This window comes from Falco biarmicus, chromosome 8 (assembly GCF_023638135.1).
Source record: "Falco biarmicus isolate bFalBia1 chromosome 8, bFalBia1.pri, whole genome shotgun sequence".
In the NCBI taxonomy this organism is placed as follows: Eukaryota; Metazoa; Chordata; class Aves; order Falconiformes; family Falconidae; genus Falco; species Falco biarmicus.
The window spans coordinates 41,638,641-41,662,908 of record NC_079295.1 but is presented as its reverse complement, the minus strand read 5'-3'; the positions used below and the strand labels follow the sequence as shown (position 1 = coordinate 41,662,908).

Here is a 24,268-nt window from a genome sequence, read left to right as displayed (position 1 = left end):
ATACTGGAATAATTAGAGTAGTTCAAGGCTTTTGGTTTATATTCAGTTCAAAGTCACCTGAGTTGGTGCTACCTAGGTCAACTAGTACCTGGAACCATGCTTATCCATGAATTCCATGCCTCAAAGAAATTAACTCTTCTCTGCTTGGATTCACTGGTAAGTTAAAAATATTAAAATCCTTGGCTACCAGATGAACAGCAAAACATAATTTGCTAGAAATAACCACCAGTAAGTATTCACTACAGTACGTGCCTTCTTGGCATCTATCAGTTTACATAACTTCCCTGCCCAAAGTATTGTTGCTCTTTGTGCTTTTAGCATGAAAACAGAATTTCTAAGCAGTTTATGTAGCATAAAGCTGGCTTGTATCACACCTACTCCAACCAGAGTATGTGGGAAAAATTATCTTGGAGCAGGATCTGATGTTTATTTTCAGCTTAAATACCTTCTGCAATTCTGTCCGGAAAGACTGTGAGTCTCAACAAAACAAAGAACATTTTGGCATAATATGCTTAAAACTTTCAGACACGTTTATTAACAATATTTACAGTGTTACTGGCAATGCCCAAAGAAAAGAATAAAATACATTTCTCATTCAGCAGCTTCATTTCAGTTAAGTCAACCTCCCTTGCTTGCAGGTTTCTTTCTTGTATTAAGGAGAGAAATTACTTAATTTCCTTCTAGCTCATTTCTCACATTACCAGTATGATCTATACCATATCATGGAAGATCTTAAGCATTTCCAAATGCAAAGTTATTTCCAAAAATCTCTTATTTTGTGAATACATAGAAAAAATAGAAGCCTTCACCATGCTGGTGAGAAATGATGCCAAGGCCTTCAATATATAGCTGGTATTGGGCTTAAGAATCTTTGCCTAACTTCAATTGCAGTTCTGTCTATAAGCAGAAGACACAGAAACGTAAAATGCTTTCCCTGCTCAAATCTACATGCAGATCAACAGCCTCTTGTTGAGGCAGCTGAAGAAATGTGTGAAAAAGATTATCAACACATTCTGCCTGGCAAGAGGACCACATTCCTGTTGAAGGTGTTTTATCATACCCCTGACATTAGTCTTTCCAATACAACTAAGAACCAAAACCGTGAACTAACTGGTGATGAGAAGTTTTCTCCGCAGAGACCCAGGACTGAATTTGTGCTTTACCATGAGGACTGACAAGACGCTGCGGTAATTGAATCTAAGGTTTTACTAAAAAAAAACCAACAAAAACCAACTCCTGGGAGAACTCCCAAGCCACAAAACAACCCCCTAGAACCACACAAACATGATCTGTGTGCCAAGGAATAACTGATTTATAAATGTGTGTCACTTGTCAACAGAGCAGCAACCAAAAAGAAGTGTTAAAATTCAGAGACCACTGTAATTAACTGCAAGTTTAAATAAATTAATTGGATCTTTTAAGACACAGGAAGCTAAACTCATGCAAAAGAATACTTCATTTGACCTATAAAATAAGCTCAGAGTTCCCCACAGAAAGGGAACTCCATAGTTTTAGCAAAACGCAAATAACCATTACCCATAGCCCAGAATACATCCATGCCACATTGCATAGCTTGAACTCCACTGTTAGCAGAGCTGAAACAGAACCTCCAAGAACTCTATTACGATCAATAAAATGAAGGCAGGTTTCATTACAAATACTCTTCTATTTTTTTGATCTCCATTTGTATGGAACTTTGAGGTAACAGGCATTCCAGACTCATTCAGTGAGCAGTAACAACCCCTCTTCCACTCCCTGCATTAGTATAAGCAACTAGGAGGCAGCTTTGCTGGTTTAGTTATTTCTTCTCAGAATTACAAATAAAAAAAAAAATAAATAAGAAGAATGGCTTGATCATTACTGGATGACCAACAGACAGGATAAGGCTTGCCCAGCTACTGTACATGGACATATAGCATCAGCACAGAGCCCATAAACAAATGCAGCAGAGAACACTTCACATTTACTTTCAACCTTATATTCTTCCAGATATATGTAAATTCTAGTATCTCTTATATAAATCCCACCCAGATTTTTCAGTCCTCCCACTTTCTGAATATTGTGGCAACTTTGTCTTCAAGACTGTTTGAGGATTACTCAAGTTAATTAAAGGACTGGGGGGGTGGGGGTGGGGGTGGCAGGGAGGTGGGGGGACAGACAGACACACACACCCAACGTTTGTTAACTTACGTTGAATGTGAATGAACTGCTTTGGTTGCTTAAACTCTCCTTTATACAAACGATTGTAATAATTGACATTGCTCTCCGCTTCAGGGACTGGGATAACCATGCTCTCTTTCTTTTCTCTGAAAACTTGTTGTGCTGAGATAGCCCGTTGCAAATGATGTTCCTGCAAGAGAAGAAATTTAAGAGTTTGTTTATTTCGGTATCAGCATATAGAAACATATACAAAGACACTTATCCTTTTTTCCTACTGTCTTCCTGGTGTTCTACAGGAGGCACAGATAAAAGAGTTGAGGCTGTACTGTATTTTAGAGGACAGCAAGGTGCTTGCTTCCAGGCTGGAAGGTGTGTTCTCCATCATCTACTATACCATGGATTCCTAACTGACAGGACTCTTGGAGCTCCAGTGAATTTAAGGCAGGACTACAAAGTTGAAAAGAACCCTTTGTTCAGGCAATAGCCCACACCTTCTACCAGACTGGGAAAAAGTCAAACATTCAAACTACACAAAATAAATTAAGCAGAAAATTTGGGCTGGTATAAGGCAAATCCATCAAAACCTGTCACAGAGAAAAACTTTATGCAAGTTCAGTTAACAGATGCATAGTAAGGCCTTTAAAGTATTGTAAGCAACTGATTCAAATCAAAATAATAGCTTATTTCATTATTCCTGTCTACCCAGCAATTCTTACCAGCTTGCTTTCTTTGGAAGTTCAACTAGTTAAGAGCAACACAAAGAGCAGTTCTCACAGAGTAGGACTCAAAGAGCATGGGCTCCCTAAACAGGTATCACTTCACTTTATTCTCACAGGACAGGAGTCACAATTTCTACAGAATCATTGCAAGTGAAATAAATTTCATAATAAATGTATTAGTTGACAAAGATTTTTTTCACACAATTTTATTTGTTAACTCAGCGAAACCTACCTACTGCTGCAAGTTAGCACTAAGCTGTAACTTTTCGCTTGAAGACTTTTCATGAATACTCATGTTAAACCTTGGTAAAGACAACCAGTACAACTGCACTGTTCTGATTTACAGTACTGTGTATCGTTCCCGTGCAGTCAGCAGAACACCTGATACAAACTGACCAGCCACAAGAGGAGCCTGTCTGGCAGCCTGTCAGATGCTGGCATGATTGTCAATGCTACCCCTCTTGCAGTCTCCCTCCTTGAGCCAGAGGCTGGCAGTTGTACCGTCTAAGTGTATGCCTCAGGCCCTTCGGTGCAGCCTATGACAAAAATGTCTCATGCCAAGACTCCAAATGGCTGCGGTGGCACATGCTGTCTTCTGTATGTCCAGTAAAGAGGAAGAGCAGTAGTCTGCACCAGGACAAGATCTTAAATCACTGCAGCCATTTACTTGGGAAATTCATGAGCTCTCCATCCATCTAAGTCAAATATAGAACAAGCAAAGTGCAGTCTCCTAGCCAATTAACTACTAGTCTCTAGTGGAGCCAGGAGCCTGAAAGTTTTGTTCTCCTTTCACTGTTTTTCCTCACCATAGCATTCTTGCCTCCAGCTTCCAAAATTCAAAGGAAGGCAGGATGACATAGCAGAATATCAACTCAAAATTGAAGCTCAACTCTGTCAGAGATCTATGCAACCTTACCTTGCTTTTCCCAGGGGCTTCAGGTGGTCCTCTAGCCATTCCCACATACCTAACTGCTGGAAAGATTATTTGTTGTATTTTTTCTGAACAGGGAAAAAAAAAAAGCAACCCACAAACAAACCAAAACAAACAACAAAAGACTTCGCTACTCTATCTCCTCCATCGGTTTTCTGGGGGTAGCCCTCCCCACAATTAGCACCAGTGACTGACTGGGTGCACAAGCGGCTGCCAGGCATCACCACCACTAACAGAACTGGCCTGCATTTCAGTAACCTGATTGCAATGCAGTCTGGCACACGTGGTGGTCCTGCATGCAGAGATTCTGTGCTACATGCTTGGTAAATTGTCTCAAGAATAGAATTTAATTCTATGAAACATTAGTAAAAAAAAAATTAAAAAAAAAGTGAATGAAAGCAAATCTTTAAAAACATGTAAATGACATTGAATAAATTATACCCTTTTGAATATTAAGATCTTGCAGAAACACAAATAATGCAATTTCTGCAAAGTTAGAATATAACAAATCAGTGACTGAAAGAGCAGCTTTGGGAATCTCCTGTAGCAGATGAAGCAACATTAAATCAAACTATCAGGGGCTCCCAAGTGAATGCTATTAGAATTAAGACAAGCATGCAATCAAGTATCTGGTGTGATCTGCTTGAGTTACTACATACTGAGTAAATCTGTCACTCCATCACTAAAATCTGCCTTGGAGAGCTTCACAGCACTGAGTAGATAATTCAGCTAAATAAAATTTGTTTCATTACTGTGTTGCTTTCAATTGATGTCCCTAGAGTTGTCTCGTAACAGTTAACAACACAGTACACAGGAGTATCACAGAAATGCTTTTAGGAAGGACTTGTGGAGGGTATCTGTTCAACTCCTATTTGAAGACAATTATCTCCAACACTAGGTAGGTCAGCCATGACTTTTTCAAGTCCTGAAAACCTCCAGTTTCCACAGCCTCACTAAGTAACCTGTTTCAGTTACTGAACAGCGAGGCTGTTCAGTAACCCTCTTTTGCCAAAGGTAACAAGAGCAGTTGCTTCACTCTCTCCTCATAGTACCTACAGTCTAAGCTTTTAGCCACTCTTGGCAGCCCACTGATAGATTATCTTAGAGTTTCTCAACAGCTTTGAGAAATTTGGGGAAAGCAGAGTAACAGCAAAGAGCGTTGCAAGAGCAGCCTCGCTACTGACAAGTGGAGGAGCATCATAACTTCCCCCTTTCATAGCCACATTCCTCCTAAGGTAGCCCAGTTTACAGCATGCCTCAGGCACACAGTGTGCACACACTGCTGGCCCACTGCCTGCTCCTTTCTTTCCACCAGTGCTGCTCATCAGCTGGGCAGTTCCCTGCCACTATCACCACAGCATTATTACTCTGCCTCAAGTACAGAATTTGTGCACTTTTAACTTCACATTTCAGCTGAGCCAGTGCTCTGGTTTCTCTGCATCCACAAAGACAGACGCGCCACAGTTGGCAAGACAACCCCTCCTCCCCTAACGCAGGATCACTGACAAATTTGCTGAAGATGCATTCCTTACACAACCAACCAACTGAAGACTGACCAACTTAATAGTTCCCCACCAGACGCCAAAAATCAAACAAACACGGACACTCTCCTAAAATGGGATTAAATAACTTGTAGAGAAATCACCCTAGCCCACATGGCCTAAGAAATGAACGGGTAAATACGGTTCAAATTTTTCTGGAAGTACTTAAGAAGGACAGACACCAACCAAAATCCCAAACACCTTTTAGCTCCATAGCCCACTAAACACTGCAGATGAGTAATTCAGATTCTCAGTTTCTGTAACACTGCTAGTAAGCATACAAATGAGTTCCCAAGGAAAATCTGACAATACGTTAGTACACACTTTACTACAAAGAGCCTTCAAGCATAACACAGCTTTCCAACAGAAAAGTCTTAACACTATTACTGTCACTCATCAAACGGTAGAGCTTCAAAAGACACAGATAAGCTATTTAATTTTTAAAATTAGGAGGGGAAAAAAAAAATACCTTTCTGCTGAACATAAAGTTAAGGAAAATACAAATTTTAACTCCTGAAAGTTGGTCTAATTAAATGGCTTTATTAAACCTGAAAAAGTGTTTTTAAAGATAGATTTACTAACTGGTTTACCAACACACCATTTTGTCTATCTTTCACCTTTTCTTATGGTTTTGAAAGACATACACCACACTTTAAATTTCGTTCTGCAGTAGGGAAGATAAAAAGATTTCATACAAAATAACTGAACATTAGAGGAAACAGTGATGATAGCAAACAACGTGCTGCCATGGGAATAAAACAGAGTACCTGTCAAAGAGTTATTACCCACTATTTTCTTAAAAAGCACATCCAAACCTTTCACACTAGTATGACTAAAAAACTTCAAATACAGCTTAGATTGGAGTACTTCTTCAACTAAAAGCATAACAGAAATATCTATATGTTTAGTGTATGTAATACTGCTGCTTTAGCATATTTACACATTAAAACAAAATTGTTCTCCAACTGAAAGATTCATCTCTCTAGATGCACTTTAGTCATCACTGTACCTTCACGGTACAATAACCACACTGACAACAGTTTACAGCAAATTGGTCAAGTCACTGGCTTTATATATTCCAGTATGTTTTCCATGGTGTAAACTGCCTGTCCTGCCAGCATGAATCCACTCATTCCATGTGGAGCGACACAGAAGAGTACGCTGCACCTAGCAGTGTCACACCATGCACCTAGCAGTGCCACACCACCACCTTCAAAGCTCCAGTCTGAATGACTTGACAGCCATTCACAGCCGGGTTGACAGAGAGAGTAAGTAGCAGCTTTCATCCAGAACAAGACTTGAATCACACCTCTGAACCCGTACTGAGACACTGCAATCCCGGCTCTAATTTTTCCTCAGAGGGGAAAACCAAAAAAATCCTAAATACTGGTACCTAAAAAGACTTAGCTTTGGTTGCACACATTTAGAACCAATGTCAAAGTCCGAATCAGAGCAAGGTACCTTCAACTGCTACTGACTTTCATCCCTGAAATACCCCAGGTTTCACGTTCTTTCTAAACTTTCTATCTGAGACAATCTTCTCTAGGAAAAAAAGTTTAGCAATAATAGTAAGTCAAGAAGTAATATTCTCCTAAAGATTATTTTTGTTAAGCTTCAAGGGAAACAGTGATCAATACCGAACATTATTTTTTACCCATTAGAACTATGTTTACCAATATGCTTCCTTTTATTCCGCTGCTTTAAAACAGAACGCTTGGATTCTACAGACAGGTTTGGTTTGTTCCTTATCCTTTAAGCTCCCTGTAACCACCTCCCATTGCACTCTCTCTGAAACAGAGTTTATCATACTTTAAATTAGCGTGCTAATTTTTTTTTGAATGAGCATGGTTTGAGATGCCTGTGGTTGAATACCATCTTCACACTGAAAAGCAGATCTGTCCTGATTATGAAATGGCAGTGAGCAATTCCTTCTTGGATGCAGACACCCAAGAAGACAAACCTTTAGCACTAAACATACCTGTTCCCTTCTGCATTCCTTAAAACTATACCATACCTTTAAAATGTTATTCCACCACTCCCACTCACTTACTAATATTTACATTTACCCTGTGAGGTAGAAAGTACCAAAAGAGTTTACTGTGCCACTATTTAAGAAAATAACTTCCTCTTTGTCACTACTTTCACAACAGAGCTACAGGTCACACAATTTAAGTTACATAATTGCAACAATGTAGACTTTAATGAGAGAAGTATCTTGACAGATGTTACTGCAACTTAAGGGAAACAACATAATATACCTCAGCTTAGCTGTTAAAATTGACTCCCTTAATGAGATAAATGGCTTTAAACTCTATAGTCCTCCACTCAAAGTACGAAAGAAGCAAAAAGTAAATTTATTAACAGCTTTACCTACTCAAAAGGACTTATTTCTACGGTGACCTAAATTTGGGCTTCCAATCTACCTGCAATCAAGAACAGAATTAAAGCAAAGAAAACAAGGAAAACTGACTAAAGCCCTAGAGATCCTATTTGCGTAACACTATACTCAAACTAGGAAATACAAATTAATTGACACTTTTATATCCAATTAAAAAAACACCAACAAAAATTTACAGAATTTTAGTCTGAAACTTGCAGGCTCCTCCTGCAAAGTCTCCAGCACAGATAACACCTGTTGGCAACACTTAAAGAAAAATGTGTCACCAAGCTCAAAAGCTACTTTGATCAAAAGCCACAGCCCTATCTGCTCCCTCTTTTCACACACCAGCACACTCATACTGTTGGGCTTCTTTAAAAGCTCTCCAAGACAAAAGTGTGAACTCAAGCACCATCTTTTGTTTCCTTCTGCAGTTAACCCTTTCAGTCCTTAACCGCCAGAAGAAACATGGTCAATGAACATCTATCCTCCTCAGTGCGGAAAGAGCTTGGTATTTTCTATCAAGGAGGATTAATTTGTCTCCACAACACCAACAGGATGAACATCTTCTCGAGCCATTAGAAGTTTACTGGCAAAGCTTTTTTTTTTTTTTTTCTTTTTAAAAAACAGATTGCTGGGCATGCCAACTTAGCGTAAACGAAGTTTTGACCAATTACCTGGAGTATGACTGACTTCTTACCTTAACATTATTGTAACTGAAAGTGGATCTCAGCAGCTGAAAGGTGGTGGGGGAGGGCAGGGAGCGGAAGATAGCTACAGACCTGTTTTCCTTTCTTTCCCCTTCCTCTGCCCTGAGATGGAAAACAACTGAAATAAGGAGTCTTATATCAAGCAGGAAACCTGCCTGTGCGCCATGGCAATTTTCACTGTGGAGACAGCAATGAATATCTTAGCAGAAACACAATGCTTTTATTTTGAAAAGTAAGTATTTTAGTGAATTATCAAAGCTGATCATTTATTTCCCTAAGGGGTTTCAGGCATTCTGTGGAAGGAAGCTCAAAGGCACCTACAAGAAGCAGGAGAAGGTATGGTGTATGATTCTCCTTACAAGTGGCAAGAGCTCATAAAACTGAAGTTTCCTTCTCAGTTTCACTTTTGGCCATGTCATGTTTTTCCAGTGTGATACTCCCTGTCCTTTTTGGTTTTGTACTTAAATAATCACAAGAATCACTTGCCATGCACTCACCCTCAAGACTACCAAATTATGCCTACAGGTACAAAACAAACAGTACTAATGATAGGCTGCTGTTACAGATGACTCAATGAAGTAAACAGCAGCAAAGTGAATCAAACTGTACTATGCCATCATAAAAATTCACCAAAGTCCCTGGAATTGGTAAGGTTTTTATTCTTTAGCTACTCTAAAGCCATTCTATTATTTCAGGAGTGAACTAATATGGCAACAAAAACACCTCACCCACACACCTTTCTGTGACTTTCTTCCCTCTTCCAGTTCTTAAACAATTGTAATTTCACAAAGCAATGCTAGTGCAATCTAAAAACCAAAGACAAGCCATTCTGTGAATACTTTAAATACATCACCTGATGATACTCACCAGAACCTTATCTCTCACAAATGCTAATGTAGGCTGGAACAATACAACAGAAGGGCTACCAACAGCACCTAACTGCGCCCAGTGTCCTTGGGTGACACTTCATGTCTAGATACATATGTCTACACAGCAGATGTGCATCTAAATGAAGAAAAATCCAGTCTGAACAAAAAAAAATTGCCTGAAATCCTTAATTTCCTCTTTGGTAGTCTGACTAAAGCCAATTTAAGCACTATAAAATCACTACATGCAAGCTAGGAAATAAGAGTGAAAATTAGCCCATGAGATGCAGATACAGGGGAAGTGACCACAGAATGCTGCCATCATTTTTGTGTTTCTCTAGTTAACTTTTCTCTGTGTGTGCGCTGGAGAAAAAAAAAAAAAAAAAAAAGAGAGAAAGAGAGAAAAGAAAAAAAATCTCTTAATACAGAAAAGGCAAGCCATGCAATTTCAATCATCCTGTGTAATAATGCATATGAAATAACTGTGAGGCAACCCAAATATTACCCTACTGAGTGGGAGAGCAGCAATGTATGGGAAGAACATGAGCAATCTTTCATTTCTATAAATAATGACTGTTCACTATTTATGAACATATAATTGACACAAAACTGCTACTGTTTATGAAATGTCAAAAGAAACCCAAACAAACTACAGCACTATATTTCAAGGCAACATTCAATTATACAAGTTTCCAGTCTGTCAAAATATGCATATAAATGAATTACTAAAAATAGAAACAATGTTATAACAATGAATTAAACTGAATTAGTAGGAACAACTTTTGGAAAGGCTGAATACGGTGCTTTGTAAGTGTTTCCTGAAAAGTGGTACCTTTCTTCCGCAAGATACTTTGGCATGACCATAAGGGAAAACTATTACAAATACTGTAACATCTAGTCAAAACACAGGGAAAGCAGTCTCCTAGCGACACATCTGTATCATTACCCACCTAATAAATGCAACCTTACATAGCAGAGATTGAACCTGAAGAATTCCCTTTTCTTTTCTTGACAGTCTGCTTCAATTAGCATAACTTGATTGTCCCAAGGATGGAAAGCTATACAACTACATATATAATTACTCTTTCCTATTTTTCAAGGAATTAACTCCACAATGTATTTTAAAAGGCTCAGATTCCACAACAACTAGTTTCCCCCTTTATTAAATACAGTATTACATGCAGAAGCTAAAAAATCGGTTTGATTCCTGGCTCCATGCATCAAACCTTCATGGGAACGTGAGTCACAAAACCGTGCTTCTTGCAAAAGAGGGGAGGAAAAGTCACCGCGAGGGAGGACTGTGGAGATTCTCCAGCAGAAGGTGACTACAGCTCCCTGCTGGATCCATTTACCTGGTGGGAGGCCGCAAGGACCTAGGAAAGGCAGTGCAGTAGTGGCTGCTGCCTCACTTCCTCCCACAATTAGAGATCTGTATTATCCAACAACTTTGTAACACCACACAATCTCCCTGGTCCCAGCACAGAAACCTCACTTGAAGCTACTCAAGAGCCTCATGTGGCTAAGATGGCTGAGGCTACTTGCTCTATATTTATTAGCAAAGAAACCATGTTACCTCAATAGTAAAGATCCGATCTTTCAAAACATCCATTTTCATCCTTGCCACACAAGTTAAGTGGAGTCTCGTCCTGCTGCTGCCTATCAGACGCCTAAAGGCTGGTTACAACAGCTAAAGATGCAGAGCTGTGAACATGTACGGCTATTTCAGTGAAGGACATATTAAAAATAAGGTTCTGTGGCCAAAGCAGAACACTTCAGTGCTAAGGTGGCAAGAAGTTACCAAGAGTCTAGGCACCAATAAGCTCACGAATTCAATCTTCATCAGTAATGCAATTTCCTGGAATGTTTCAGGTGTACGTTCAAGAACAAGCTGCTTACAGTACCTGTCCCTCTCTTACTCCACTACGCATTTAACCTTCCAACTTATGTGTAACATTTTCCTTCCAGGAAATGATCCAGTAGGATCCAAAGTTCTTACTATGGATTTTTATTTAACTGAACTACACACACCAATATGGGGAATTTCTATTTTGGAGAGTTTTTATAACAAATGTCCTCGCCAATGTGAGGAAACCTGTAGTGCTGAAGACCTGATGAACCAAAGAGAAATCCGTCATGTTAGATACTACGTATAAAGATACTAGAGATCAGTTCTAAAGTTAGGACAACTTAGAAAAGCATCAAAAAAACTAAAACACAAGTACACGTATACTAATTGCTAGGAATTAAAATTATTAAAAACTACAAAATTCCACTTTAATTCAAACATCTTTAACTCAAGAAACATATGTACTATTATTTTTGAACTTTCTGTAATAACAGCGTCTCTCTCTCTCTCGTCTTGTCATTTGATACCGCTGCCAGACATGCAGTATTTTGTTTAAGTTTAACACAGGGGAATCAGACATTACGAGGATGCTTCAAAGTAGGAACAGTTCTTGTTATGCAACCCAAATTGTCAAACAGATACAAAATGTGAGTTGCAGCCATAAAAATGGTAGAAAGCTAAGAAAATCAAATTATGAATTAAAGTGTAAACAACAGAAAACAGTTAGGGAAAGGGGGGGAGGAAGCATTTATAAATATGCTGGCTAAGAATTGGTACATACACGAACTACTTTGCATAGTAAAGGGGGACATGATCAGATAGTTTACTGATACAGAAAACTGACAGAAAAATGACATCTAACAAACTGGAGAACAGTCTCACAAGCAAGTTGGGTAAGCCCTGACTTCTTGCAATTGAACATGATGTAAACATGAGAAAATACTTTAGAAAGAAAACACATGCTGCAGTAAACATATTGGTGAGGTGTTGAGCCCTCCAAACTTCAGAGATCAGAGAAATAAAGTCTATTAGACAAAAGCAACCCAGTGCTATTCTCACACATCTACCAGCAAGAAACGGCTTTTTTCTCCAAGCCAAGTAACTTCTTAGAATACAACTCTGGTTATCAGCTTACCTACTCTTCCCACTCAGAAATGTGCATTTAAAATACTAACAGACCGAAAGCATATTTCTATCTAAAGTCTGAAATTCTTACTCCAGGCATTTCATTGTCGCTTTATTTCTGAAAAAATGTTTTTTATAAAAGAACGAAGAAACAAAACAAACCCCAAAACAATGAGAATCAGGTGTGGTAAACTCTCCTTCTACCATAAAAGATTAGGCATGTTGTTGGTTTAAATGTATCAATCACAGAGTTCGCCAAAGTAAATTAGGAAAAGAACTAAGTTTGGGGGGTTTTCCTGCAAACTTCTGCTCCCTTATACTTAGAGCACCTCTGTTATGAACATGGACAATATTTTAACCCAACACTTTCAGTCACAGCATACGGTCACTATGACATTAACAAGTAGGAATTTGCAAAGTGGATGAAAATCAAATTTTTAGAATAGTATATTCTCAAAACTTCATTTCTTTGACTCAGAACTAGTCAACATTCAATGCAAAGTGATGACAGTCTATATTGATATTACTTTTAGTTTAACAAAACTATTTTCTCTACTTCTTTTCATACCTGGTATGTAATTCAGTTCTGCTTCAGTTCTCTACTTGTTACAGAAATTCCAGTCCTACAATTAATCTTTACCACCAGTGCTTAACGTTTAACTGTAGTTTTGTTTATGTAATTATTGAATGTGTTATTTAGCTCTCAAAAAGTTGAACAGTTCAAATGCTAAATATGCTAAGGCATATAACTGTTCAAAGAAGTATAAACAAGGCATAGTTTACTGGCTTTGTTGGCAAAATAAATTACAAATAACCTTTTGAATGTCTAGCACTAATCCAAGTGATCTTTCTTACAAAAAAGATAATTAAAACCAAGATTAATATAAGCTAATTTGTTGTCTATTGATCTAAATCAGGGGTCCTCAAACTTTTTAACCAGGGTGGCAGTGCACGGATGAAGTGGCAGGCAGTCATCTGCGGCTGCTTGGTTTCCCCCCACCAACCCCCGGCGGGGGGGGGGGGGGGGGGGCAGGGGGGTCTGTAAATACCGGGGGCCGGATTGAGCACCCTGGGGGGCCGTAGTTTGAGGACCCCTGATCTAAATTATTCAAATATGGGACACCTCAGCTGATTCCAATCAACACAGAAATTGTACCAAGCTGACTACCGCTCAATTTTGCAAGCAGATGCAATATGAAATCTGGCACCACGTAATTCAAAGTACAACGGAAGCTGCCTGAGGTACTTCTTTCCAAGGTTTTCTTAAATTGAAGGAGAAGGAAAAAATGCTACCTACACTTAAGACATTCCAGAGATGAGCAACAGAGTACAGAGGTGTTCTCACAAGATGTACTCAAATGTTCTCGCAGGCTTTTGTCATGGAATTACACCTCATCCTGAGGAAACCTACCTATAAGGGAAAGTTGCTGCATAATGAATTGAGGTGTGACTCTCAATTAACATTACTGCAGATACCATTGTTCTCTACTATGGACTCAGGCACCCAAACAAGTTAGGACAGATTTCAGGGACCTGTTGTTAACTGACCCCATGCTTGCAACTCTAGCCTGCAGCAAAAACGCAGCTTTATCTAAATCGGGTGTGATTTTAAGATATGGCTGAACCCATCTAACCTCAGGATCACACCAAACAGGTAGCAGTCTCATGCTTCTCCATTCCCAAGCACTCTATCCCCACATGCTCCTACCACTCTGCAAGTACAGGATGCTCAGCTTTTCCATGGTGAGCTTCTGTCTCCCATTATCGAGTTGGCTGTGCCTCACTACTCTGAACAGCCGACCATCCCTACTAGCTGCAGACCACTGTTACTCTGGCTCAGCTGTATCTTAAAAGCACACTCCAAGATAAACTACTTGACATTTGTCACAGGCTAAGCCTATACTCACAAGCAGTTGTTACAGGGTAGCTGATAGGTGTTAATGTGATAAGCCCTAATAAACTGATCTTGAGTTTGAGACTTAAGAGTAAATCATTGTACCGTTTACATTCAGCCACATAAATACAGCCAGAACAAATTAAAACAAAAGCAACTCTCTTTAACAGCTCACCAGTTAACTATGCTCTGCTACTCTAGCATTTAAATAGGGTCCACACTCAGCAACAGGTTATTTTCATTCCCACTGCAGTATCCAGCTAACACAGTCCAACCTACTTAGCGTTAAATCTGATACACCATTATCAAATGGGATGTTAAAAAGCACCTGGTAGTGGTACTATGCAGTGGTAGACTGAAAGGAAGTTTATGTTAGCCACAAAAATACTTTGTAGGTGAAAGCACAGGAAGGGTAGAGGATTGCAGCTGAAAACTGAAATAATGGCTAGCAAATGGGAGTTGAATTGTGCACTTGTGAGGAACACCTCTGCATCACCCAACAGGTCTCAAACAGAGGGAGAAAAATACAAGACCTGAAGGCAAGGGAAAAGGTCTTAAACAGAACTGTCCTGGTTGCAGCTAACAGTTACATTCTTCTCAGTACCTGCTACAATGCTGTTTTGGGTTTGGTGTGAGAATAACGTTGGTAACACACTGATGTTTTTAGTTGTTGCTAATCATGTTTATACTAAGCCAAGGACTTCTCAGTTTCTCAGGCCCTGCCAGTAAGAAGGGTGGAGTGGCACAAGAAATTGGGAGGGACGCAGCCAGGACAGATGACACAAGCTGGCCAAAGGGATATTCCATACCACAGAATGTCAAGCTCAGTATATAAACTGGGGGGAGTTGGCCAGGGCCTGGGGATCAATGCTCGGGGACTGGCTAAGCATCAGGCAGCAGGTACTGAGCAACTGCACTGCGCATCATTTTTCCCCCCTTCCTTTGGATTTTATCCCTCTCCTTCTCTCTTCTTTTCATTATTATAATTTATCTTATTTCAATTATGAAATTTTCTTAATCCTCCAGTTTTACCTTTTTCCCCAATTCTCCCCATGCCACTAGGGGAGGGGGGAGCGAGCAAGCGGGATGTGTGGTACTCAGTTGCTAGCTGGGGTTAAACCACAAGAACTTAAGTTTAACATTCCATGAATCAAGATCACAACAGCATTACACTACCTACTACCAAACATACTTCAGTAATCCCAACAGTCTCCAAACATACCCAAAATAAGTAAATAAATACAGGTGCTTAACTCAAACTGAGAAAAAAACTTCTACTGGGAATTACATTTTCTCAACACATAAGCCAGTTGATTCTAGTCAAACAAACCCCACTTCTTTCTTAAGGAAAGTCTGCTGTCTTGATTTCACTTAGCTTTGCATGGAAGTACGATCTTTTGAGTTTCCTTCTCAGACCTTCATAAAGCCTTTTTGAAGGATTTTTGATTTACAGAATACTTGCATGCTTTGAGCTGAAGTTATCCTCTGTTGACCTTCTATTTTACACACTGGTGTCCCGGCTTCTTTGTTCTACAAAGCACCTCATTTGCAAGCGCTTTTAAGGGTTCAACCACAGGTTATGAATGCACATCCAACACACAAATCTCAAGTTAGAATACATTCTGTCCACATGTGAGCCATTTATGTGTGTTGTTTATAAACCTAAACCTGAGCGCATTAGACAGTACCAGGTTAGTACTTCTGGTCAACAGCTCACCTAAGTCCTTGCACATTTGATACCTCCCATCTTGGAGATACTCAAAGCCATCTGGACATGATTCTGGGCAACAAGCTCTAGGTGGCCCTGCTTGAGCAGAGGCTTGGCCAAGATGACCACCAGGGTCCCTTCTGACCTCATTCTTTCTGTGTGAGTCTGTCATACTTGACCACATTTAAGCACCTTCCTAGAAGTCACAGATGTCAACAGCACAACAAACAACATAATTTTTGTGATGACAATGCTATCTTCTATTAGGGAGAGATGAAGTTAACTGTTTTAAGGCACTATTGGTTCTTGTTTAGTATGAATAATTATTGCTAGGTTAGGATTAAAAGAAAAAAAAACCTATTAATGCTATGAAAGCAACTATCTGTAGCATTTCCATATATAAAACCAGCTTTAAAAGAGTTATGTTTCCCAATAAAGATGTGAAAGTGCGTCTGGAGCGGAAGAGGGAAACTTGAACACTGAACTCCAAACTCCGATTTCATTGCAGAAAGCAAGCTGGTAGCACAGATGCACTCAACACAATTCCAGTGTATAGAACATCTATCAAACAAGACTACTTGCCTTTATGTTGACAATTAGCTGTAACATGTAAACAACTCCATTAATCTCCTTATAAAATAAATTACACTTATCAGTTTGTACAATGTACACACACACAAAAGCATTATCTGTAAAACACGTACCATTTCAACAGTAGACAAAAGGGGCAAAAGCAGAGCACCCCTGCAGTCCCTAAACAACACCAAGGTGTTTATGCTCATGCACACAGGATGAAACCCCTCCAAGACAAGATTAAGAAGTGACTATTATTTGATCTTATAAACAGAAATCACCCCCAAAAAAGTTCAGGCATAAGAAAATGCGCATGTAGGACTAGGTCCTAACAATCTTTTTTTTTTTTTTTTAAAAAAAAAAAGGCAAGTAAGCATTGCCATTAATGATCTTATCTGTGTATGCACATATTTCAAAGTCCTCCTGATTGAACTCTTCCAGTTCATTGTATCAGCAAAAATACTCATTATGTTACACCGTATCAGCAAAAATATCCAAACAAAAAACTATGACTTGTGCAAAGTTAATGTCTCCTGCTTTAACAGGAGAATGAATATGCTGCTTCAGAAGCATCGCTAGCTCCAGGACACCTTCAAAGCCAGATGATGAACACTTCCAAGTTTCCAGTGTTACAACAGGAATGAACTAAGGGACAGAAGGAGTACAAACAGAAGAGAAAGCAAGAAAAGATGTCTTCAAGTTAACTACTTCCAGCCTGTCAAAATACCCAAAATTGAACATTTAACAATCTGTAAAAGACCATCCTGAGGTGATCACTCAAGGACTGAGAATGAAAGTCACTTCTCATTTGTACTCCATCAGCATTTTAATAACATTAACCCATGCCCTTAACTTGCTATTTGTGTACTTTTCCTTTATAACCCTACCCTTGTCATGTGATGTCAAACTTAACTGTAAATGAACGTATGTTCAAACAAGTATTCCGAGATGAACATTTAGATTGGTTTGACCAGGCAACCTAAGTATCCTCAATTACCACTGTGCTTTTAGATTCCTAACTCCAGTAAATAACTTCCGAAAGCCTGCAGCCTGAGTTTGCCTCGTTATTAAGCATGATTTCCCCACACACACACAACGTGCAACTCTGCAGTCTCCAGTAATATTTATTCAAATAAAAAACACAGAGTTATGCGATAAGAAACAAAACAAGGGCTTATCTGTTCTGCAACTTTTCCCCCTTCTAGCCAAAACAATTCATTAGCATTATGAAATACAACTCTTACTCATCAGAAAAAAAACAATACCAAATGTTCCTGCTCAGTTTCTGAAGCTCACAAAAGGACTTCTTCCCACTTTTGCTTACTAGTAATCACTCTTTCACATGAGATGAAAAACCAAACCCACACAATTTTCTTCCTCAGGTTTAATTTAAGGTAGATTATAAACACTGACATAAACATGCTACAGACCAGAAGCCTAATTCTTTCACAGCTGGAATCTCCAAGTGAGAGAAATGAGCCGCTGATTTGTAACATGCTGCCAGTGGATATAAATCTCCAAGATACTTAAACAGAAATAGTTTCAGAATATTCATCAAGATCAAATAAAAAGAAAAGTCAAATAAAAACATGCTCATACTGACAAACTGGGCCGTACACATTTTTGTAGCAGGATGACCTGCAGTATGCATTGTTGCCCAGTCTGCGACTACAGTGCCTGTACAACATTTTAATATACAGTCCAGATAACTTTAGTAATTGTAGTAGAAAAGAGTGATAAATCATTAACCCCCCTTTCTCAGGGTTTAAGCCTTTCTATGTTCAAAACAATAACAGCAGTTCAAAAACAAAACAAAAAACCCACAACACAAAAAAAACACATTAATGACACATATACAAAATACCAATCATGAACAAAGCAACTCACATGCGTGTACTAGCAAGATTAGGTTGTAAAGCACAGGTCACACAGATGTGTCCATCTTAACCCTTTTAAATCTTGCAAATCTGTAAATGCATAGTTATTTTCGGTGACAGCAAGCCCTGGAAGGCGATACCTGACCCCATGATACACTGTACTACAAGACCTTTCTGATTTCACCAAGGCATCACACAGGGTAGCACAGGAAGGAAAGCAGCGTACTAGGGCCAGAGTAACACGAGCTTTGCGTCTCTGTACAGCTAGTATAAATCAGCAGCTACCCTGATGGCTCAAACACCTTTCACAAGATACACCCCTGGCAAAAGTCTTGGCTAAAAAAAGGCTTTGAGATATTCAAGTAATTAAGATGTCAGAAATGACTATGTGGATCTCCCTCTCTCTCTCTCTCCCCCCCCCCCGCCCCCCCCAAGTCCCTTTCAAAATACATCAAACTGATCACAGCAATATTTGCTACAAGTAAAAGCTGTTTAAACATTTCTCAAAAATTTAACTACAGTCATCCACAACAGCCTTTCCTAGAAGAGCTTTATGTACCACTACCACAAAACCTTACACGAAAGAACTGTATGTGCAATGCTGGGAAGAGGGTTGCCCCGTGAATGAATCTGTTACTACACAGCAATAATGTAAAAAAAAAAAAATCTATTAATAGTACAGTTAATGATCTTGCTTGGCTATTGTATCCAGCACTATGCTTATATATTGCTTCAATGACCATTCCATTTTGAGACTATTACATAATATAGCCACATTTCAGTATAGAGAAAATAAACCTCATTCTAACAGAAAAGCAACATTTTAGTACAACACTAAAGCAGTTTTACTGAAGTATAAATCTAACCTTCTTCACAAACATATAAGCAGTCTGCAAGCAGCTTGCCTGCTTGAACTCTCACAGCAGTTTTCCATTAGCAAGTTTATTTGAAACGTGATTTATCAAAACCACAATCATTTTGATAATAAAATTACACACATTAAATGCAAACACAGCACTGCAAGGTAGACATTGAAGACCTGGAAAACCAAGTTAGTCTCCAGGATTGCTTCATTAGTACCACACTGCTGTTGCTTTTAAATACAGTCCTATATTCCGGCAGAAGTTTGTTCTTCAGGAAGTACTGGAAGTTTTGATCACAGTGTATCACATATTGTTAAACAATGGGGGAAACAGAAAAAAAACTGAAAACAAAACCACACAACGGTAAGACAGAGGATTCCTTTTAATATGAACAGCCAAGTGTGAAAAACCAATCAGAAAGGCATGGAGCCTCCTTTGACAGCTGTAACCTCTGAAAAGCCAATCCACACGCATAGAGGTTTGGCTGAGGCGGAGACACGGATTCATTGAAGAAATTCTTGAGGGTGCATTTACTATCGGCTGTACATACAAGTACAGACACATTAGGTGACAGCCTGTATCTGAGCCTTATACAGCTCTAAGGAGCACAGGAGTCGATGTTTAAATATCAGTGAAACAAATCTGTACGTTCAAATGACACCAGAACCGCGGGCAAGCGTTTTCAAAGAAGTGCTGTCCTACTGCTTGATGTATCAAAAAGCCCAGGCACTTATCTTTACTTAAGGGGACAAAAGCTTCCCCCCCCCCCCCGCCCGCCCGCCCGCCCCCCCATAACGCTACAAGAACAAGCATCACATGTCTATTTTTAACACTTGCTGGTTTATTTGTAAAAGTCACCTAAACGCTTAAAACTTGATGCAACACGTCCAGCTGATGCATCTGACATTCGCCGTGCACCGCGCGGCACAAAATGCCTCTTCTGCAAAAGTACGAGCGGGACGCGCACTCGTTACAACTCCGGCGGATTCCTCCCACGGCACCTGCGGCAGGGAAGGAGCTGTACCGGCCCCGGCCGCCCGCTGCCCCCGCCAGCCCCTGCCCCGCCAGCCGGCGGACAGGTAGCAGAGCGCAGCCCGCCACGCCGCTATCACTCCAGCGTCCCCGGAGCGGCCGCCTCGCCCGGGGCCGCGCACACGCGGGGCACTCCGCAGCGCTCCGCCGTAACGGCAGCCGAGCGGCGAGCCGCCCCGACCCGCTCCCCGCGCCCGCCAGGCCGCGCCGGCGGCCGGGCACCCCGAGCCCGCCGCTGCCGCTCCCGCTCCCCGCGCACAAGGCAAGCGGCGGCAGCAAAGGCAAGCTACGCCAACTGCGGCCGCGGCGCCCGCTCGCTCATTCAGAGCGGCGTCTTGCGCCTTCCTCCTTCTTACGCTAGCGTAAAGGCCTCCCCCCCACCCCCCCACCCCACTAATCAAAACACTCGCGAGTCGGGACGTAAAGAAGATGGCGGAGCAGGGCCCGCTTACGGCGTCGGACAGCAGTTTACGCTGCGCTCTTTGCGCAGGGCCCCGTAAGAACCGTACGGCGCTGCGGCGGGGAGCGTGCGTAGTGCGCTTGGTGAATGCCAATGGCCTATTTCCCGTGAGGGGAGGGGGGGTGTCTGATAAACAATGGTGCCCCCCCTGCGCGGCTCCCTTACCGATTCCTCCTCTTTCTCCATCCCCGTGGGCATCTGCGGCACAGCCCGGTTGATGGAGACGCAGTCGTTGAGGTCGGGCATGTCCTTGCCGCGGTAGATGGGCAGCGGTTTGGCGGCGTCTAGCGCCCGGGCTCGGAAGGAGAGTTTGCTCATTGTCTCCCCCTCACAATAACACCCCGGGGCCGGGCGGGCGGGGGGGGCCTTCAGTGCGGCCTCGCCGCCGCCTCCCAGCCGCTCCCGCACCCGGCCCGCACCACCATGGAGGGTCCCGCCGCCCCGGAACAGCTCTCCGCGGGGCCGCCCGTTGCTCACAGCGCACGCCCCGCAGCCCTAGATCCGCGCCGGGCTCGCTCGATCCGCTCCCTGCGCCATGGCAAACATGGCGGACATTAACCAAAGCGGCCAGCGATCCCGACAGCCAACGCGAGAGCTCGGGCGGGCGGGGGGGGAAGGCTGGGAGGGAGGAGGGAGGAGAGGGGTAGCCGTGGTGCGCGCGCAGCCGAGGGCGGGAGGCTGAGGGGAGGCGGCGGGGACACGGGCGTATGGGGCGGCCGCTGAGGCGGGCCGGGCCGGGCCGGGCCGGAACGGAACGGGCCGACGATGGGCACCCGCTGTCCCCCCCGCCGCCCCCCGCTGCGGGCGGGGCACCGATAGGGCGAGGCGGGAGGAGCTTTTGACTGGATAAAGTAGCGGCGGGACGGGCGGTGGCTGCGAGCGATGCGCCCCGCCATCCCCCGCCGTGCCGGAGCTGGTGACAGACACCGAGTATCACCCGGTGCCGGTGGCGGGAGGCCCGTGTGGTGGCGGCGAGGCGGGAAGGGAAGGGCGGGCTCCTTCTCCCCGGGGCTGGAGCCCGCACTCCGGCCCGGGCTCCTCTCCTCAGCGCCCGGCGCGGGCCGGTGGCTCACACCCTTAGCCTTTTGGGATGAAAACGTCTTAGTAATAAAAACAGCTGTCAGGAGAATTAACTTCAGTTACTGATACAAACCAACACTTCAGAAACAAACTCATAACCGCTCAATTTTTCTTTTTTTTCATTATTTTTTTTGTATATCGATGTCCTGTATCCTGCTCTGCATGGGCTGAGCCTGCAGCGGAGTTGCAGTTCTCTGTGCTGCAAAACCAGGTGCTGCTCATGCACAGGAGTTTGTGTTACAGACCTGCCTGTCGGTGCCGAGTGGCTCAGGGTTGCCTGTGTGGTGTTTCAGCTCATTTATGCTCTTCTGCTGCAGAAGTGCCTTGCTCCTCTTTGGTTCAGCCAGCTTTCAAAGAATACAACGCTAAACACGAACAAGACGTCCAACTTGAAAAGAATAATAACCCCAAGCTCTCCATGTGGACAAAGCCACAGTCCTCTACTGATCCAGAGTTTCCCACACTGGTTCAGCGTATTGACTTTAGTCTGAAAAGCTCTTCATCAAAGACCTTTAGTACTTCAAATACCTCACCATTTCCATAGTATTTGGACACCCTAAGAACAGGCCAGCTGCTTTTTCTCACCTCCACCTTAGAGCTCTTACAGTTGTCATCAGTGCAATCTTCTGTCTGTGCAATAAACTGGAACTGTTTAGGCAGACAAAACTTGACCACGTTACCATTTGGCTACAGTGCCAACTGTATCTAATATTACTTTTTTTTTATGAAGAAGAAAAAAAAACCCAAAACTTGACCAAATTGGTTCAGTCTCTGAAGTGCTGTTCATTTTTAGTTACCTGCTGCATTTGTTATCTATATGGTTTTATATAGCATATAACAGTTACTGGTCATGATAAACACATGATTTACAAAATGAAGAATGAAGAATTGTGTCAGCTAGAGAGAGAGAGAGAAGGAAGATGAAACAAGTGCAGCAATACACAAGAGGAAAAAAGAAGCAGCAATAACGTTACATTCACAAACCATGGACCCGAATTAGCTTGACAAAGAAATCTGGAAATTGTATTAGCTACTCCTATGAAAGCATCAGGTCAGTTTTCAGTAATAGTCATATGAATAAATGAGGCTTTTAAAATTATGAGAAAAGGAACAGAGAACAAAACTGTGATGGCTTGCACTTATTTATAATTCTCTTAAAATGTTTTTAGTCATAAAAATGGACAATTCTTGACTTGGATTAGAATTAACACAGAGATATTTAAGAGTTGTATAGTGTCTTGTTTAGAATTTATCGTTCAGCACCATTTTAGAAGTGGCCAAACTTCCAACACCCAAAGTTTGATACCCCCAAAGTGATTCACAACTGATTGGTAGCAGCAGACAGTTGCCTTTTTTGAAAGAGTAATTGCAACACACTTCTGCATGAACTTTGGCGTCTCCATCTTGCTGTGCAGCACCAATATGGAGATCGTAAGGCAAACAAAGCCACAGGCTCAACCTGAGCTAGAGACTGCCTCTTGTGCATCCTCACAGCTCTCTAGAATAAGCTAGTGCCAACAACTCAGAGAAACTAAGCTGAAATAACAGTAGTTATGCTGTTTCAGCTAGATAAAGGTGGGAGCAAGGATAGTTACCAGAGCTCTCAGCAGCTCAGGAGTCAGGTTTGCATTTTGATGACTTGATTTAGTGAGAGGAGGAGAGGAGATCTGTGAATGTTCACTCACAAGGCAACTGCCTGAAGTTGTCTTGTTTATCAGCCACTTAAATGTGTGCCTAAAGTGGATGCTGAACTGAATTCAGGCTCACCTGCTGAGACCTACCTTCGCATCTTAGCACAGACACTTAAAATTGTACCCATGTGAGCTTCCCCTCCAGCTGTTGACAAATAGCATATGAGGGGCATGAACTCCAGTTTCAGTAACTAAAATGCATTTTCAGCTCTTGTTTAATGAATTTTCCATATAAATGCCATTACATAGGTTCTGTTATGGCCTGTGCTGTACAGATAGCCTGCATTTGAAAAGGTTAGGTTAGCTGCATGGAACAGGCAGTTCCTCCTGAAGTACTTCCTCAAGTAGTTAAAATACAAGAAGGGCTTTCCTCTTTCTGCTTCCCTTCTAGCAAGAAAGAGGCATTTTATGCACTGCTGTAAGATTTTTTTGCTTTTCCAGTTAGCACAACTGAACAATAGAAAATAATAACCGTTTCCTTTTGTGTGCATGTTCTGTTCTTTTTCACTGCTTAAACAAAAAACAAACCAAAAAAAGCAACATATTTACCCTCAAGGTGGCTCTTAGTCCTAAACTCATCCCATTATTTTATTTCTACAAGCAATGCACTTTTTTTTAAATGATGCCCTGTAGGATACTGAGGGGTTTTTATGTAGTCAAAAAAGCCATTGCACAGAGCCAAACATGGGTAGAACTAAAGTTTCAGCTTACATTCGCTTAGCTTTAAGCCAGAACCATACATCTTTTCATTGCATAATCTGATTTCTTAATCTTGTAAAATATTACAGGTTTTTTGAGGAATTTCAGCTGTAAAA

The 24,268-nt window shown here is 41.5% G+C and overlaps 1 protein-coding gene across 2 annotated transcripts in view; it reads right to left on the bottom strand.

Moving 5' to 3' along the window:
- EPC2 (enhancer of polycomb homolog 2) overlaps window positions 1-21,272 on the bottom strand; it is a 50,790-nt gene extending 29,518 nt beyond the window's left edge. The window contains exons 1-2 of one of the 2 annotated variants that reach the window (XM_056349095.1): window positions 20,848-21,272; window positions 2,191-2,350 (exon numbers count right to left, since the gene is read on the bottom strand). In XM_056349095.1, coding sequence (XP_056205070.1) covers window positions 2,191-2,350; window positions 20,848-21,000 — 313 coding nt within the window. In that variant the 5' untranslated portion in view covers window positions 21,001-21,272. The remainder of the gene's footprint in view (window positions 1-2,190; window positions 2,351-20,847) is intronic. The other variant, XM_056349094.1, reaches the window with a different exon arrangement.
- Window positions 21,273-24,268: the final 2,996 nt, after the last annotated feature.